The sequence below is a fragment of the Giraffa tippelskirchi genome, chromosome 5 (genome assembly GCF_054371585.1).
Source record: "Giraffa tippelskirchi isolate mGirTip1 chromosome 5, T2T-mGirTip1v1.2.pri, whole genome shotgun sequence".
NCBI classification, from domain to species: domain Eukaryota; kingdom Metazoa; phylum Chordata; class Mammalia; order Artiodactyla; family Giraffidae; genus Giraffa; species Giraffa tippelskirchi.
Genome location: NC_137279.1, coordinates 186,340,964 through 186,358,982, shown reverse-complemented (window position 1 = coordinate 186,358,982; position 18,019 = coordinate 186,340,964). Strand labels below are relative to the sequence as shown.

Sequence of the window (18,019 nt, the reverse complement as noted above, 5' to 3'; positions counted from 1 at the left end):
TAAAATAATGTTATGCATGTGAAATTCAAAAGACATCTACACACTCTTTGTATGCTTCAGTCCTGCATGACCCAAGATTCAAACTGCAGAGGCATCTGACAATCATGAGGCATGGAATCAGCACTTGGGTAGAGAATGAACTCTGACACAAAGCACCAGTGTCTTCAATTACCAGCATACCTAATGTCAGAAAGAACAGTTTGAAGGCTTCTTAGGAAGTTCTTCAAACAGAAGAACTTACACCACCACTAATCATGACTATTCTCTCTCCTTTTTCTAAAGTTAGAGGGACTAAAGGATAAACTTATGATTATGCTTCTGACCTAGGTTTAAAGTTTATTCTTCAAATAAGAAGAAATCACATTTTCAGGACAAAAAAAGAATAAATCTTTTCTTATGCAGGGAAAAAAAAAACTCACTTCAGGAGGAGCACATATTCCTAACTAAGCATAAAATTACCATATAAAAAAGCATGCTGAAAAAAGATTCAGGCTTAGAAAAACCAAATGAAATCCTCTTTCATTTTTACAGTTAAGGGCAGGTGCTTCGCATTAAACCACACTGCCCGAGAAAAAGAAAAGTGACTTTTTCTAATCAACTGAATAGGTGTGGGGAATTTTTATGTTAAATTTTTTTGTGGTAACAAGACTGAGTGTGACAACATAAATATGACTCCTCTCTTTTTTCTTTATTGGTTTAGGTTTTCCACTTTATTCTTACAATTCCTGCAAAATCCTCGCTTACTTGGGTCCCTGAATGCTTCTGCTCAACAGGGTTCTTACCAGGGCTGTGGGGCCGCCACCTTTCTCCATCCCTTCTCGATCCAGCTAGTCGCCAGCCTCCATCTTCATCTTCTCCATTCTGTTCCTCTCTAAAAATACGCCAATTTTCACTCTCTGATCGTATAAATTCATGCTTTCTTCCCACTGGTCCGCCTTCCTCAAAATTTGGTCTCCCTGTAAAGAAATTGAGTAACCGTAAGCCTCAGCCAGCAAGGATTTTGAAAACAGACTTAATTGCTAAAATCAAGCTTTTCTGCAAATATGTCCCTCTCAATGTTCAAGCAGTATAAATAAAATAACTGTGGATATATGAGTATATTATTAGACACATTTCTTAAAGCTGAATGTTCAAAGACTGAGCAATTATTTTTTCAAACAAAACTAATATGTGCATTTTTTTTAAGTCATGCAGTGAAAAGTAAATCAACTGTCCCCTACACAAGATCCCCCAGAGTAAAACCATCATCAACAGTTTCTTATAAAGCCTTTCAAAAATTGACCATGGCTATACTTACGCATGTATATACAGATTCCTCATTCACATTCCCATACTACCCTCAGACTGTTACATGGGCTGCTTTGTACCCTTCCTATTTTCACTTGGCAATCCTTCCTTACGAGCATATCCTTTTTTTTTCTAAATCGTACAGTACTTTTAACTATCTGATTTAGTAAATCAATTTATTTAATATCAACTTCTACCAGTGATTCTGTCCAAAAAGGGTATCTGTAAACTTCAATCTCTCTTTTATTCCAGATTGTAAACTCAGAAATAGGAAGTATAAGCTACAACTTGTCATTTACTCTGGCACCCAGGACATTATAGGCATACAACAAATTGCTTTTGAACAAAATTCAAAGCTAAGTTATGTCTAACCGGATACAATCAAGAGTTACATTAATAGTAAAAGAGAGATTGTTATACCTAGAAAACTAAATTGGTACTTTCAAAAGACAAGAGAAATCTAAACCATGCAAATTCATTCGTCACTATAACTATACCACATGTGCTAACATATATAATTCATAACGAACTATAGAAAATTTCACATTAAAGTATGTGGTTGAAAATCTAAAACATAGACTGGAATCTTCAGTTTATAAAAGTTACATATTCTCTCTGATAATCTCAATCCTTTTCAATAAACCGTATTAAAGTGAAAAAAATTGTATATTTGAAATTGAGGAAATTCGGCTCATCCTCTTATATTCCATTTCACATGTATTAAGAGTCCCTATCCTGTTTACCCAAACAGTTATTAGGGTGTTATCAAGTACTGGGTTGGCCAAAATGTTTGTCTGGGTTGTTCTATTACACGATAAACTATCTTGGAATGGGAGGGGTACAATTATTTGCTGGGAAAAATCTTATTACTGGCCAAAAAGTTCGTTTGGGTTGTTCTATTACACGATAAAATATTTTGGAATGGGGGGGAAGGGTACAATTATTTGCTGGGCAAAATCTTCTTATTACTATAGGCAGCCTCTAAGACAACTCTCAGAGAAGGCAATGGCACCCCACTCCAGTACTCTTGCCTGGAAAATCCCATGGACGGAGGAGCCTGGTAGGCTGTAGTCCATGGGGTCGCTAAGAGTCAGACATGACTGAGCGACTTCACTTTCACTTTTCCTGTTCATGCACTGGAGAAGGAAATGGCAACCCACTCCAGTATTCTTGCCTGGAGAATCCCAGGGATGGCGGAGCCTGGTGGGCTGCCGTCTATGCGGTCGCACAGAGTCGGACACGACTGAAGCGACTTAGCAGCAGCAGCAGCAGCAAGACAACTCTCAGCAATCCCTGCCTTCTGACCTTTGTGTAATTACTTCACCTTAAGTGTGGGCTGGACTTACTGACTTGTTCCTAACAAACAGAATCCAGTAGAGCTGATTGAGATGTCACTTCTGATATTGAGTTAAAAACTTCCATCTTGGATGCTCTCTCTGAGGGAATCCAGCAGCCCTGTTGTGAGGAAGCTGTGTGAGACACACACATGGCAGAGAACGAAGGCTTGCCAACAGCCTCATGAGTGGGTGTGAAAGGGGATCCAACCCCAATCGAGCCCTGAAATGACTGAAGCCGCGCGGAAGACACAGGCCAGACCTGAGCTAAGAGATGGAGCTAAGCTGCTCCTTCCTGGACCACAGAAACTGAGAGAATAAATGCTTGCTGTTTTCGGCCACTAAGTTTTGGAGTAACTTGTTACACGGCCATGGTTAATAAAAACACTCATTTAACCGATTTAATCTTTGTAACAATCCTCAGTATTAGAAATTATTTTTCTAATTTTACAGCTGAGAATATTGAGGGTCAAAAAGATAACCCATGAGAACTGTCCAAAATCACACACCACTGTTTAAATGATGTAACTACAATTCTCATGTTAATCTTCTGACTCATTTAACAAATATTTATCGCACAGCAAGTACCAAGTTTTATGAATTCAACTATAGGTACATTCCACATCCACCCTTGGGTTAGAAAGGTTAGATGTTCCAAGCTCTCCTGCTCAGAATAAGAAGGGACAAGACATTTTACAAAGCCCACATCTATTATATGATCTGATGAAAAATATAGCTATACATACAGAAGAAAAATTTAAAATAAAGATATCCCTAATGTGTATAAACTGGTAAGTGATAGGAAATAACTTTTAACCCATGTCATCTTTCAGTCACAAGATACGTGTCAGGCACATTGGGAATACAAATACCTGATGGATGAGCTGATCAAAACACTCATTTCCATCTACTTTTACACTAAGGCTCTGAGACGTAATGAAGGCACCAAAATAAGCACGCCCCTCCCACCCCCACCAAAACAAAAAACCCACTAATGGCAAAATGCTTAACTCATCAAAAACTGGTCATTATAATTTTTTCTCTCAGATGGTAAGTTGTAAAAAAAAAATTTAAAGATACTAAAAATAAAAATACCAATTCCTCAACCTTAGAAATAAAACTGTACATACTTATGGCTAGCTTTTATATAGCATTTTAAAAACTTAGTTTCAGTCAGTATCCCCACTATTTCAAAATCTACTTTTCATCTAAACAGCAAATATTTCCCTGTGATTATGCATCTTTGTTGTTGTTCAGTTGCTAGGTCATGTCCAACTTAATAATAATATGAATGGATATATACCAGGTTTACCCTGCTGCTGTTGCAAAATTGCTAGGTAATTCCCCACTGGACACTTACTTCATAATTAATTTATTGAGAACTAGATAACTTAGGAAGAGATATCTGTGTGATATGTGTTTTGCTTTTCTGAACCGCTTCTGAAAAAAACTTCAAAGAGTAAAATTACTAGGTCAACTGACAAACTTCATACAGTGACATACGTTTTTCTCCTCCTCAAAAAAAGGGGTAGGTAAGACCACCAGATCACTTAAGATTATCAAAGCTAAGTGCTGCTATCTCTTTGAAGCATTTCTACATTAATGGTTGTAACACAGTATACTAATGTGGCTCAAATATGAATTTTCAAATCAAAGATTTTTCATATTATTTGCTGTTTTCAGCTGCCTGAATTTACATAAACACCAGCCCATTCCAGTGAGGGAGTACTTCATTGTGGTTTTGAGTGAATTTCTCTAATAATTAGAGACGTTTGGCATCTTTCCATGTCCTACTGGCCATTTCTATTTCTTCTTTGGAGAAATGTCTATTTAGATCTTCTGCCCATTTTTCGATTAGGTTATCTAGTTTTTGTTGCTGATTGAGCTGTTTGTATATTCTGGAAATTAAGTCCTTGTCACACTGTTTGCAAATATTTTCTCCCATTCTGTAGTGCGTCTGGCTTCTTTCACTGAACATTGCAGGAAATTCACCCACATCATTACAGAGAACAGAAGTTTGTTCTTTTGCGCTGTGATATGGGATGTCATTGTACGAACAGACCACAATATATTACTCTACTACTGATTCTGGTTGTTTCTATTTTTTTGCTATTATAAAGTGTGCTGCGACAAACATTCTTCAATATGCAATTTGGTAAGCATATGTTTGCATTTCTGTTGCTCTTCACCTAGGAGTGAAACTGCCGGGCCATAAGGTATATTCAACTTAGTACTAAGTACTACTGAGTATTTCCCCAAAGAAATAGTACAACTTTATCATTTTTTGTTTGTTTGTTTACTCAAACCTCTAGCACATTAAGATGAGGGCTTTCTCCATGGACAAATATTGATATTAAAGACAGGATTAAAACTGAAGAGACTTAAGACACAACACTTACCCTCCTGGTCCACTGCCCAGGGATACACATGTAAACAAATGAGTTGATACCTTACAGATGACAAAATGCGTTGAAATATCTCATACGATCCTCATAATGACAAGGGCTGAATCAAACTGTGCCATCATCCCCATTATCCCTGTGAGGAAAGGGACACCCCAGGGGTCTCTCACAGCCACGCAGCTGTGCTGTGCTGTGCTGAGTCACTCAGTCCTGTCTGACTCTTTCAGACCCCATGACTGCAGCCCACCAGGCTCCTCTGTCCATGGGATTCTCCAGGCAAGAGTACTGGAGTGGGTTGCCATGAACTCCTCCAGGGGATCTTCCCAACCCAGGGATGGAACCCAGGTCTCCCGCATTGTAGGTGGATTCTTTACCATCTGAGCTATCAGGGAAGCCCACCACCCAGCTGAGTAGTGACTAAATCAGAAAGAGAACATAGATGTTCAAACTCCTAATCCAGGGTTTACTCACAAATTAAATCAGAAGCAGCCAGAAATGCTGCAAAAACTAAAGCAGAAAGAGGAAGTTCTAGGATCTAAGTCTAAGTACTCTTTAAAAAAAAAAAAAATAGACATCATGCACAGAACAGCTTGGGGCCAAAGACTGCCAAGATTCCTAAAGGGAGCTAAATTTGTTAATCTTCCAGCAGACAAATGATGTCAGAATGTGTACCCCTAAAACAATGTTAAGATCAACTTATATATTAACAAAATAACAATTTTACTCAAAATAAGTACCTTGAGGGGAAAAAATGACTTTAAATACCATCTAATAAAATACACATTTCCAAAACTACCCCGTATGCAAAGAATTGCTCTAAAACATGAAAATAAATCCTTTACAACCTAAATGATTACAGCAGATTTGTATTTGTGTAAATTTGGGTGGGAAGTGGGGGGGTTCCAAAGAGAATTTCAACTCTATAATGAGTTAAATAAATACATATTTGTGTACTACTGATACAAGTAAATGATAAAGTTGTTCACGGGCAACTCAAAAGCCAGTATCTACCGAAGTTCCTTTAAAGTCTAACAATTACAGGGCTCCACGATGATCAGGGCTAAAATGAGGGAGGGACGCCCACGTGGCCTTTCTCAGCACTTAAGGCTTCCTCCTTCTGTAACACCTGCAATGTGACAAAGCTGAGTAACCAAATGTTTTAGCTAACTTTCAAAAAAATCTTTTACTTGTAAACTTGTAAACAAGATGATTAAAAGTAAACATAATCAAATAACTTAAAAATTGATGCCTGAACCAAATATTCCTAACCATAGCCAACAAGAGACCCTGGGGGTAGTGAATCCTTAAACTAGAAGCACATAGCATGTGGGTATGCCTTTGTCTTTTTTCAGGGAAAAGGGCCTAATATTTCTGCCAGAGTCTCAAAGGTGTCTATTACCCCTAAAAGGTAAAGAAATACAAGTGGCATTCAATATGGCAAACATGTCAGTTTTATGAGCAAACTGTTCTACCTGTAAAAACTGTGTATTTTATATTCATACATCTTCAAGATATATAGAAAGTGCTAAAATACAATGTACTACATATATAAATATTTTCCCCAATGGCAGTAGACACTTACGTTGTTTCTGCCTTAATGTATTAAGTCTAAATAGGACTCTTCTAAAAATAATATAAAATTAAAACGCAATATTGGTTTTAGTCTGGTCTAATTGAGTGGACTTCCTAAGGAGAAAGAGCAGTAAAAGGGCACCTGTGTGCATGTTTGACTTGCAGCCAGAAATGGTGTTTATGGAAAACTTCAGATGGAGCAAAAGGGCACTCAGCCAACAAAATCTACAGCTGTGAGACTTGGAACTTACAAGTGCCCAAACTCCAAAAGCAAAAGTGGAATTATGGGACAGACTTTGAAGCTTGTTTATGTGCAAATTTTTCTAACAAGTAACTTTGTATTCCTCTATTCAGATACAGATTCTTTGATTAACACTAAAAATATTTCCTAATACCGAAAAAACAGTGAAAGGGAATCCCACCCAGGTACTGATATTTTCTTTCCCCCCTCAATTGTAAACAAAACTCAGGATAACTAGGATGGAGTAGTTTAAAGTCTATATCCAGAGATGTGCAATTTTTCTCCCATCCTAACTCCTAAGGGGGGTCATAATCTGCTCCAGTGGTTAACATGGTCCTGCAAACACAGCAGTTCCCGGTTGGAAGAGAGAGACTGGAGGGTCTGCAGTACATGAGACTCTGAAAAAGACCTCATGTGGTCTAAATATGCCCCATAGTCCTATAACCCTTGAGCTCAGTCATCTGCTAGTACATACCCAGACGCTGCCTGAAATCTCTGGGGAAGATGATCAGCAGTGGGCTTCAATGCAGAACTGGAAAGAGACTAGGCCTCTTCTAAAGAAAGTAAAGTACACTATGGAAGAAAGAGCACTGGGGACCATGGCTTAAGTTTAAAACTTGTGAAATGACGTATGTACACAGGCAAGACATTGCACTACAACTAAAGATTTTGTTGCTTGCAGGTACACTGTGGTACAAATATGGATTATATACTGGAATGGTTTAGCCAGAAAGCAAAGCAAACATTTTAGGGATACAGAATTGAATTTATTTAATAAAGAATAATGTACCTGATCTTGGTATCTTTCTTAATCATTATAATTTGGGGAAAAAAAAATTCAATGATAGATACCTAGCACTTGTGTTCCTTTATAGAATGTTTTAGAGCCATCTCCAATTTAAGTCATTAGTTCTGTTTCAGTAGGAAGGCCCACTTATTTTAGGGTGAAGTTGGTCTAACATCCGTGCCAATATCAGTTTCATCTCAGCTAACCTCATCTCAGTGCTATTAAATTCAAACAGCAATGAATTTAACTGCTCAGGCTATTATAAGGGGAGTTCTAAGCCCCTGAGGAAGCACTCTTGAACAGGTCTACGACTTCCATTCAGTTAGCAATTAAGAATCACTGTCTACAGACCACAGCCGACGTTCAAAATGTAAAATGCAGAAACCAGAATACTTCTTCATTTGAGATGTTTCTTTCTTGACAATCATCCTGTAAATCATTTCTGTCTCAATATATTATGGAAAGAAGCTTCTAATTTTGGTAAAATTTTTACTATTTTGCTTATTATAACATCTATTCAAGACACATGGCAGATACACTTTCAGTACCTCTTTATGAAAGGCAGCGTTGCACTGTATTAGCTCTGGTTTCCCTCTTCCACCCCAAGCAGTTACCTGGCAACTGATACAAAGCATAATTCCTACCAGAACATACAGAGAAGGTGCATCACATCACAATTCCCTCCTTGATGCTTTTACCTTCGCTAGTTCTGAAGGTCAAAGTTTCCAGTGCTGTGTCTGAACTTGTACTGAAATGCTTAGCATTAATAAAACAAAGACGGAATTAATATATTTTTTTAATTGTGGTGGGGGGAAGGAGGAGGAATCTACAAAGGCGGATTTCACTTTCTAAGTAGCATTATATTGGTCTACATTAATAATTTTCCCAGCAGGCTGTCCATGATTTCACTTTGAACAATCGCAGCCTTTGTACCTCAGATCCCCTTACATGTGACATTTGATCAAAGTTTTAAAATGAGCAGCTAACAGAGGTGGAGAAAAGTGCTGCTCAGTAAGGCATTATACAAAGCCATCCCACAGCTCATTTGGAGGTTGCTGAATGCTGGACCACAGACATTTCCCAGCTAAACACTATATTCAGACATTCAGTTAAATTCTCTGCACACTGAACACTGTGTTTATTGCGTGTCATCATACTTTTTCTTAAGTCATGCTTCGATAATCACTGAAGCATGACTTAAGAAACCTTTTCAGTTCTTTTACATCAGTGTGTTTTTAAAGATAAATGCAAGGAAGCAACAATTAAATGTATTCTTATTCAAGCTCTCTGTACACAGCCATAAAAAAATAAAAAAGTCTGCCTCCTTAACCCCCAAAAAAGATTTCAGGTAACAGAATTACCTATATTACTAGTTCCAGCATTAGTGGTAGTCATTCTGATGAGATGGGATATGAAAAGAATACTAATAAAATCAATTCATTAACTTATACCTGAAAGTCCTTATCCAAGGAAATGTTCCCCAAAGAAATGGAGAAAAAAAAGATTAGTAAAGGAAACATCTCACACTTCAACATGCTATATAAGGAAAGACGGCTGAAAGGAAATCTTGCAGGGAATTTTATCCCTTTGAACTTTTAAATAAACTCTTAAGTAAGATTATGCAAACTTACTAAAGACCGGTCCTGATTAGAGGGAAAAAATGCACCCCTTCTCCAAGTCAGTTCTGGAGGCTTTCTCCAGAGTTGTGTTGAGTAAAGAAAGACCTTCTAACAAACCAGCATTCTTTTCCACATGATCAGAGCTAATTGGCCCCCCTGCAGACAAAGTGACCAATCACATCAGCTTCAGCTGAAACCAGCCCCCACGACATTATAAACAGAGGAATGTGAACTGTAAATCCAGTCCAAGAAGAGAACCTACAAACTGGACTTGTAGATTAAAATTACCTTATCAAAAAGACAAACTGAAAGTTTCCTCAAGACCTGCCTCTGTATATAGGCTGACTCAGCAAAAGAACTGGTGAGTACCTGAGATAATATTCAATCCTATTTCTTTCCTTAAGGGAAACAGAGAAAAAAACTGACTGACAAATAGGGACAGAACTAGATATTGCCAGTAGAGTTTTAAAACAAAGACATTACCTATAGGGTCATAGATTCCTTGTTCTTTTTCCTTAAATTTTAGAAACAGAGTAACAGTCTTATTGAAAGCATTATTGAAAATTTTCTTGTTTTACTAAATGTGTACTAATTCTGCATTATAATACAGAAATGAGAAAAGAAATATCCTAGAAAAAACTCAGTGGCTTTCAAAAAAAAAAAAAAAGTATCTTTTTCTTCTGGACAGGATTAAAGAAACCAAAAAATGAGCATTAAAAAAAAAGACCAAAAAAAATTTTGCTTTTATCTTTTTAATTCATAAGAAAAATAATGAGTGTCCTAACTTCTTTTTAAGCATGAAATTATTGCTGAAACTATGTACTTTTACAAATAAGAAATTAAAATATAAAAGAATCTCTGAGCTTATGTAACAGAATTAGAACTCACACTGTTTGTCCCAATTATGGGAGGGCAGGAGAGATGATTAGGACTCTCTCTACAGTCTTAAAAGTGTTTCCACCAGAAGTGAGCAAATATACGGTAATACTTTAATCATGTAACAACTGTAGTTACTATAACTTATATCTAACTGTTTAATGTGAGTTGCACTCCTACATTACAAACGACAATAAAAGACATAGTTTTGAGTGCTACAACTTAATGAGTAGAATGAGTTCATTATTTTGATGACCAATGAAGCAGCCAAAATATCATTTTTATAAAGTACAATTTTTTTCATCAAATGATTTATATGTGGGCAAATATTTTTTGGCCCACACAGAGAAATATAAGCAGACCATACCGAGCTTCTATTCTACATTCTACTGGGACCAGTTTACAAGAATCACATAAATACAGACTAAGACGAAAACATTCAAGAAGCACTTGTGTGCCTGTAGGGATATAAAAATTACCTTGAAATACAATAGAATAAACATAACGTCTGTCCATCAAACACTTTTAAATTTGATGGAAAGAAAATCTACATATATTAGGCAACAATAATTTAATGCTTTAAATGTCATAGGAGCAGATGTAAAATAATATAGAAAAAAGTCATACAAGAAACCTGTAAGAGTTGAGGGAAATGGCAGTAAGTTTACAAACATGTAGGATTTTAAGGGAGCATGTTATTTAATTCCCTCTTTTCTTTCTCTCTTTAATATAAGGAAACCTGGCCAAGGGGATTGGCTGGCTTGCCCAAACTGACACAGCTATGCAACCAACAGAGCCAGAACCCCGTCAGCTACATTCCCCACCCCGTCTTCGTTATGCTAACCCACACTGACTACACGAGTCCAAAGAACGGAATTATTCAGGGTAATCTGTTAAGTGGGGATCAAAAATCTTACTTCTCTCAACTACTCTACTTTCTAACACCATCTAAACAGATCTAGGACGGTTTTATATATAAAAAAGATAATGCTCCACTGTTTTGATATTAGCCTTCTGTTCACAGGCTTTTCCTTGTATTTAGTTATTCAGTTGCAAGAGGAAAAAAAAATTGAAAAAAACCTAGAACAAGAGTGCTACAAAATCTGTAAGGAAGAAGTTACAATCCTGAAAAAAGGCCCAAATGAGAACAATTAATTTTATTAGCTATAGTATGTATACAAAGGCTATCTCTTCAGGTAACGAATTTTATAACTTAGTGAAGCACGCTGAAATCAAGAAGAATCATGGACCTTTCCCCTCACAAATCAGTGTGACACAATAAGCAATCAGTGGTTCCCTAAGTGCAACAGCACTAGTGTACAGGTCCAAAATGGGCACTGCGGCACAGGCAGAAAGCAAGAAACAATCAAGGTCAAAGTCATGGATAATTCAAAACCACAGAGCGGTTTATAAACCTGGTGCAGGCAGCCAATTACCCTTTATTGCTATATCCTTCAAGTGTCAGAATGTCTTTCCTTTCATAAAATTACGATGAAAGTAGTAATTTTAAAAATTATTTTCTCATCTGGTAAAATACAAATTTGGCAATGCTTTACTCTCTTCTCCACATTTTATCTCTACTGTTCTGCAGAATACAAGACTAGACTGTAATAATTCTGATTTTACTAATCTTCAAACCATGCAAGATGTCTTCCTTAATTGAAAATATATTTCTTGTCTACAAATCACAGGTCTTAGCCTAAGCATTTTTGAAGAATACTCAGTAGGGTTCTTGGACAAACTAGTCAAATGGAACACTGTGTTATTCACAAAGGCTAACTAGGTCAAAATGTCTATTTTTGAGGCAATACAGCACTGACTCTGGTCTGACTGGTCTACGGACTGAGCACAAATTCACTACCACTTACTACTTTTATGATCTTAGGAAACATACTGTGCCTCAGCTTCATTACCTATAAAATGTCATTAATAATGGTACTTACTAGTATGAAAGTTAAGAAACACTGGGCTTCCCAGGTGGCTCAGTGGTAAAGAACCTGCCTGCCAATGCAGAGACATAAGAGACACTGATTCGATCCCTGGGTCAGGAAGATTCCCTGGAGGAGGAAAAGGTAACCCACTCCAGTATTTTTGCCTAAAAAAATCCCATTGAAAGAGGAGCCTGGCGGGCTACAGTCCTTGGGATCACCTAGCGTCAGACACGACCGAGCACACACGCACACATAAGAAACAATATTAATACCAATAAAGCAATCAATAGCCCAAGAGGTTACTCTGTGTCTGACACTGCTACTGACTTCACATGAGTCAATACATGTGAAGTGTTTGGTATGATTCCTGGCACGTAATAAACAATCTATATTAGCTAATCCAATTAATTACTATTGACATAAAAATCATGCATAAAGCTAACAATGATTTAAAATGGATACCTGAGACCTTTATGGGGACAGGAAGAGCATCTACTAAAGGTGCTAAAAATTAGGCTGTCAAAGACTATCTTGTGAATGCAGTATCAATTATCTTGAGAAGACTTTTATCTCACCAAACTCTCTAAATTAGGCAGCTTCTTGGAGTTTAAAACAAAAAAAAAAACCCAACTGTAAAGTTAGCCAGACTTGAAAATAATCCGTATGCCCTGTGAAAATTTTGATCCTCAGTGATCTCACCTGAAAAATGGGATATGAATGTCTATCTTGCTGAGATTCCAAAGAATTAGAGACAATGCAATATGAAATATTTATGAATATTTTGTTGTTATTATTATTATAATTTACAAAAGGGTAGAGATCAGGTCTTCTAAAACATCAAAAAATCTAATAGAATGAGTCATTAAATAGTGTGCCAAGAAAAAAAAGAAACACTAAATAAAACGATAATGACAACTTGTTAGGATAATAAATGATAAAACATTAAGGCCCTAGGATTTTTTAAATTTATAATATGAAACTGAAATGACCATCTAATCTAAATAAATTTAACAGTCAACCCAGTGTTCCATCAGCAACTCAAATCTAAAGAAAATATAAGAGAATGTCTCTACTATCAGCAATAAATGCTACATCAGCCTTAGGACAAAAGGGAAAGTATCTACCCAGCTGCCGCAGTCCAATTTCAACAACATGGGAAGGCAGTCTCCAAAGCCCCAAAGTTCCTAAACAGAGGAGGGTCCAGCAAACTCAAGCAATAGCCTAGCTCCACGTGCCTCCAGTTACCTTCTCAAACATCACTGTCATTCAAAAGGTAGGAAAGTGAAACGCAACACTTTCAAGGGCACCTACTTCTGAAGGAAGAAGCCTCAAAAAAGAGAGTCACACATGAACCCCAAGTACTGGACTGAGGCAGAGAAGAAAGGAGCACTCAAGGGAAGCAAAGTTGCATCTCCCGCCCTGTTCCTGGCTGCCTCTGCCTAAGTCCTCTGCACCTCTGCCATATGCAAGGATGGTCACATGGAAAGCACATGTTAGATTTCTATGTACCACGCAGAGAAAACATAAACACAGATGAAAAGTGACTACAGCTAAAAACTAGTTTTACTAATATGTTTTAAAAACTGCCATTTGATATCTTAATGATTATTTTAGTTCATTGAACTTGAAGCTTATTCTACTGGTTCATTTACTTCCAAAATTAATATTACCTTGGAATCTCTACCTGGAGTTTCTTATTTTGGGTAGAGAGAAAATTATTTACTATCTAGTCAGAATCTAGAATATCCAAAATATTCAGCCACAGAAGGAAAGCCTCCATGAAAATGGCCACAAAGTAACAAAAACAAATAAAATCTAATTACAAAACTTCAATAGGCTAATTATAAAGCATACAATAGAACTACAGATCTCTAAAAGCTTAATCTTATCCTAGCACTAAGTTTGGCTTCAAAACATTTTCAGTCAGCTAAACACTACACTTCTAAATGATTTCTATTTAAAAAAGGAACAGATATTTAACATTCCTGTTCATTATTCAGTTATAAGCTGTTAATTATGATAAGTTATTTACACAGTGTTTAGTCAAATCAATACACACTTGAAGCCTGGACTTGTGCAAGAAAAATACAAAAGTGTCAAAAAAGACATGAATGGTAACCCCAGAAATTTTTTAAAATGCCAAACAATACTTTAACCGTCCTTAAAGGAACCAGTAAGAGGTATCTCAAAGCAATCCATGATTAGCTATCAAACGAATGACTAAGTAAATGCTCCCTTATGTGAAAACAGAAAGAGCTATCAGACTGGGAAAGCCTGCCCGGTAGTCAAGGAAGCATTCCAAAAAAAATTACAAAACTAAGTCTCAGGATTTAAATAGTATTAACTATGAAACAGTTTAGGGTTTACTAACGCACTCTCGATTTCAGAGCATCACAGCCTGAAATGGATGGCAGTCATTGCAAAGTTATTGCTCCTCTCCTGACTCAGAGACACCGCAGGATGGTCACCAAGGATGGTCACAGCACGCTTCAAATGGATGGCGCTCAAACAGGTCTTGCGTGTCTTCGAGACGCTTGGGGAATCCTAATGGACATGCGCTGGCGCTGGATGATGCTGGTTTTCTCCGCCTCTTTTGTTACCCACTGGCTTGTCTTTGCAGTGCTCTGGTATGTTCTAGCTGAGGTGAATGGTGACTTGGGACTAGATCATGACGCCCCACCTGAAAACCACACTATCTGTGTCAAGCACATCACCAGTTTCACGGCGGCCTTCTCCTTCTCCCTGGAGACACAGCTCACAATTGGTTACGGCACCATGTTCCCCAGTGGTGACTGTCCAAGTGCGATCGCCCTCCTCGCCATACAAATGCTCCTAGGCCTCATGCTAGAGGCTTTTATCACAGGTAATTGTTTTTGTTCTTTAAAAAAGCATAGGAATGTTTTGGAATCGGTACAGTCAGTTATAAGCAATCGTATTCCAGAGTAATTTATTTGCATTATTGACAAGTAATGCCTGAGACTAGAGAAGTCTTGGGTCAAACAATTGGAGCAATTTAAAAAAATTTGACTCTATATTTAAATTTTACCTAAGAAAAAAGGGGTCATTTTGACAGTAGCCAAAAACATATGAACAAAAAAAATCTACAAGGAATTTTTCAAAGGAGCTAAATATTTTGTTAAATAAGTGAATAAATGTGTTCAACGCATATTATGACAGTCCTTTTACCTAACAGAGGAATTTGATTTTTTTTGTTGTTAACCTCTACTGGGCTAGAATTTTCTCCTGAATTCATCTTTTCAACATTTACTCAATACTAGTGAGCAGAGAAGGCAATGGCACCCCACTCCAGTACTCTTGCCTGAAAAATCCCATGGATGGAGGAGCCTGGTAGGCTGCAGTCCATGGGGTCGAGAAGAGTCAGACACGACTGAGCGACTTCACTTTCACTTTTCACTTTCGTGCATTGGAGAAGGAAATGGCAACCCACTCCAGTGTTCTTGCCTGGAGAATCCCAGGGACGGGGGAGCCTAGTGGGCTGCCGTCTATGGGGTCGCACAGAGTCGGACACGACTGAAGCGACTTAGCAGCAGCAGCAGTGAGCCCAGAGTACCACAGTCAGTATTGCATGATAGAGAACAAGAATACACATCCTTAGCAAGAAAAAAAGAAAAAAACACATATATATATTTGGTTTCCTTTTTATGCATTTTACTTTAATGCATTTAAAGCATAATTTTGATAAGAGGTCCATAGACCTCACCAGCCTGCCAACATCTGTGGCACAGCAGTAGTTAAGAAATCCTGATCTGGAGTTGTTGGGGGGCGGGGGGGGCAATGCACTTGAAGTGTACACTCAAATCACCTTAGAGCCAGAGCCTTTTTAAAAGCAAAAAGGCTCTGTATAAATTTCAAGGTTAACAGTTGTTCAATGGACCACTTGTTCTACTGGTCCCTTCCCTACCCGAAATCATTCTACTATGAATCTAATCTCTATTTCAACTTAAAGTAATCTGGTAGCAACTAAGTTGCATTTATTTTCTGTTACTTTTTTTTAAAGCAGGGGTAGGAATAGGCAATGACCACTCTCTGACCTCCTAACAAACTTAAAAGTTTAACATTTCTGTGTGACAAATGAATTTTACTTATCCATTTTGAAATCAGTTTTAAAATAAGAATATATGTACCGTTTTGAAAAACGCTTCAGGCTAATGAGAAATCATCAGTCAAGTTCGATTCCTGATTTGGCAGGCACGACACTAAGAAATGTATAACAATTTGCTAGATCTTTGTCATTCAGAAAAGGTAATGACATCTCTAGTGTTCGTTCTAAAAAAAAATTCACTGGTTTCTAATTTAGGTGCCTTTGTGGCGAAGATTGCCCGGCCAAAAAATCGAGCTTTCTCAATTCGCTTTACTGACTTAGCAGTAGTAGCTCACACAGATGGCAAACCTCATCTCATTTTCCAAGTGGCCAACACTCGACCTAGCCCTCTAACCAATGTGCGGGTCTCAGCTGTACTCTATCAGGAGCGAGAAAACGGCAAACTCTACCAGACCAGTGTGGACTTCCACCTTGACGGCATCAGTTCTGAGGAGTGTCCATTCTTTACCTTTCCACTCACCTACTACCACTCTATTATACCATCAAGTCCTCTGGCTACTCTGCTCCAGCATGAAAATCCTCCCCACTTTGAATTAGTTGTGTTCCTTTCAGCAATGCAGGAAGGCACCGGAGAGACATGCCAGAGGAGGACATCCTACCTGCCCTCCGAGATCATGTTACATCACTGTTTTGCATCTCTGTTGACCCGAGGCTCCAAAGGTGAATATCAAATCAAGATGGAGAATTTTGACAAGACTATTCCTGAATTTCAAACTCCTCTGGTCTCCAAGAGCCCAAACAGGACTGACCTGGACATCCACATCAATGGACAAAGCATTGACAATTTTCAGATCTCTGAAACAGGACTGATAGAGTAAGAAGTATCTATTTTAGCACCCTATTTTCTAATGTATTAAATACACTCGGCCAGTTATGCAGCTATTTTTCCTCATGTTTTCTTTTTCCAATGCTGATTACATCTTTCTGATTACATCATGGTGATCAAGCCTCCACCTATTAAAAAAACGGCTGAGCTAACAATACATGTTGTGGAAATATAACATTATACCAAGTTTCTCTCTGTGGTTATCTGCTGAAATCAATGCCCATGAAGGTAACAGATTATGTATAACAACAGAAATGCTGTTGGTGAGTTTGTATGAATCTGGTATGATGCCAGTAATGAAGGTAAAATGGCCACACTTTACACAGCTGAACTCTGGGAAAATCAGTCATAAATTTTTCATTTTTATCTGCAGGTTGGAGCAACAGTCTAGTTTCAAACTTAGCTCCCTGGGTAGAATGATGATTTCACCATATTTAGTGAACATCCTTTTAAAATTGCTACTTGTTTTCAAGACAACAAAGATCATTCCTTTGGTTCCTTATAAAATCAAACTGGGGTAAATATTACCCCCTTAGTTTTTAACAGCTAAGAACAAATATTCAAAAGAAAACAGCAAAAAACAGACTTAACCATAACTGTAAAATCATTTGGGCATGATACTTAAACATACTCACATATTCATATATTTGTGGTAGAAAGTGATCAGAGCAAGTAAAATAAGCACTAGCCTGATGGAAACTGCAGTGTGGTATTAGGCAAAGAGATGCAAAATTTCATCCACTTTAAAGCTATTGTGCACATTAATCAAATAGTGATTTAAAAATTACAACTATTCACCTGAATGACTTCCAACCAAAGTAAAAACTTTACCTTTCTACTTAGGATCCATTCAATGGTATAAAAACCTCATAGATGCAAATCTATTTATGTGTTTGTAGATATAAAGGTTTACATATAATTTTACTCAGGGAAAAAACTTCCACTAGAAAAAGCAAAAAAATAATTAGGCAATGAAGCATTTTCAAACCCAAATTCCTGTTTCAAACTTCAAATAGTTTTT

General features: G+C 37.4%; 2 protein-coding genes across 53 annotated transcripts in view; one reads left to right on the top strand and one right to left on the bottom strand.

The window, feature by feature from the left end:
• GIGYF2 (GRB10 interacting GYF protein 2) overlaps nt 1–18,019 on the bottom strand; it is a 137,317-nt gene that overhangs the window by 58,795 nt on the left and 60,503 nt on the right. For all 48 annotated transcript variants that reach the window (XR_014053869.1, XR_014053878.1, XR_014053872.1 and 45 more), the window contains one exon: nt 783–956. Coding sequence is in view for 34 of the 48 variants with exons in the window: in XM_081490971.1 (XP_081347097.1) it covers nt 783–956 (174 nt within the window). In the remaining 14 variants the exon portion in view is untranslated. The remainder of the gene's footprint in view (nt 1–782; nt 957–18,019) is intronic.
• KCNJ13 (potassium inwardly rectifying channel subfamily J member 13) lies at nt 9,456–17,176 on the top strand. Of its 5 annotated transcripts, XM_081491011.1 has the most exons (5): nt 9,456–9,603; nt 10,853–11,003; nt 14,437–14,561; nt 14,670–14,912; nt 16,368–17,176. In XM_081491011.1, the coding sequence occupies exons 3-5, from the start codon at nt 14,453–14,455 to the stop codon at nt 16,988–16,990; spliced, it is 975 nt and encodes a 324-aa protein (XP_081347137.1). In that variant the 5' UTR covers nt 9,456–9,603; nt 10,853–11,003; nt 14,437–14,452; the 3' UTR covers nt 16,991–17,176. The 5 variants fall into 5 exon arrangements, with proteins under 5 accessions (XP_081347137.1, XP_081347136.1, XP_081347135.1 ...); XM_081491010.1 differs by lacking the exon at nt 10,853–11,003; XM_081491009.1 differs by having other exon boundaries at nt 14,437–14,912.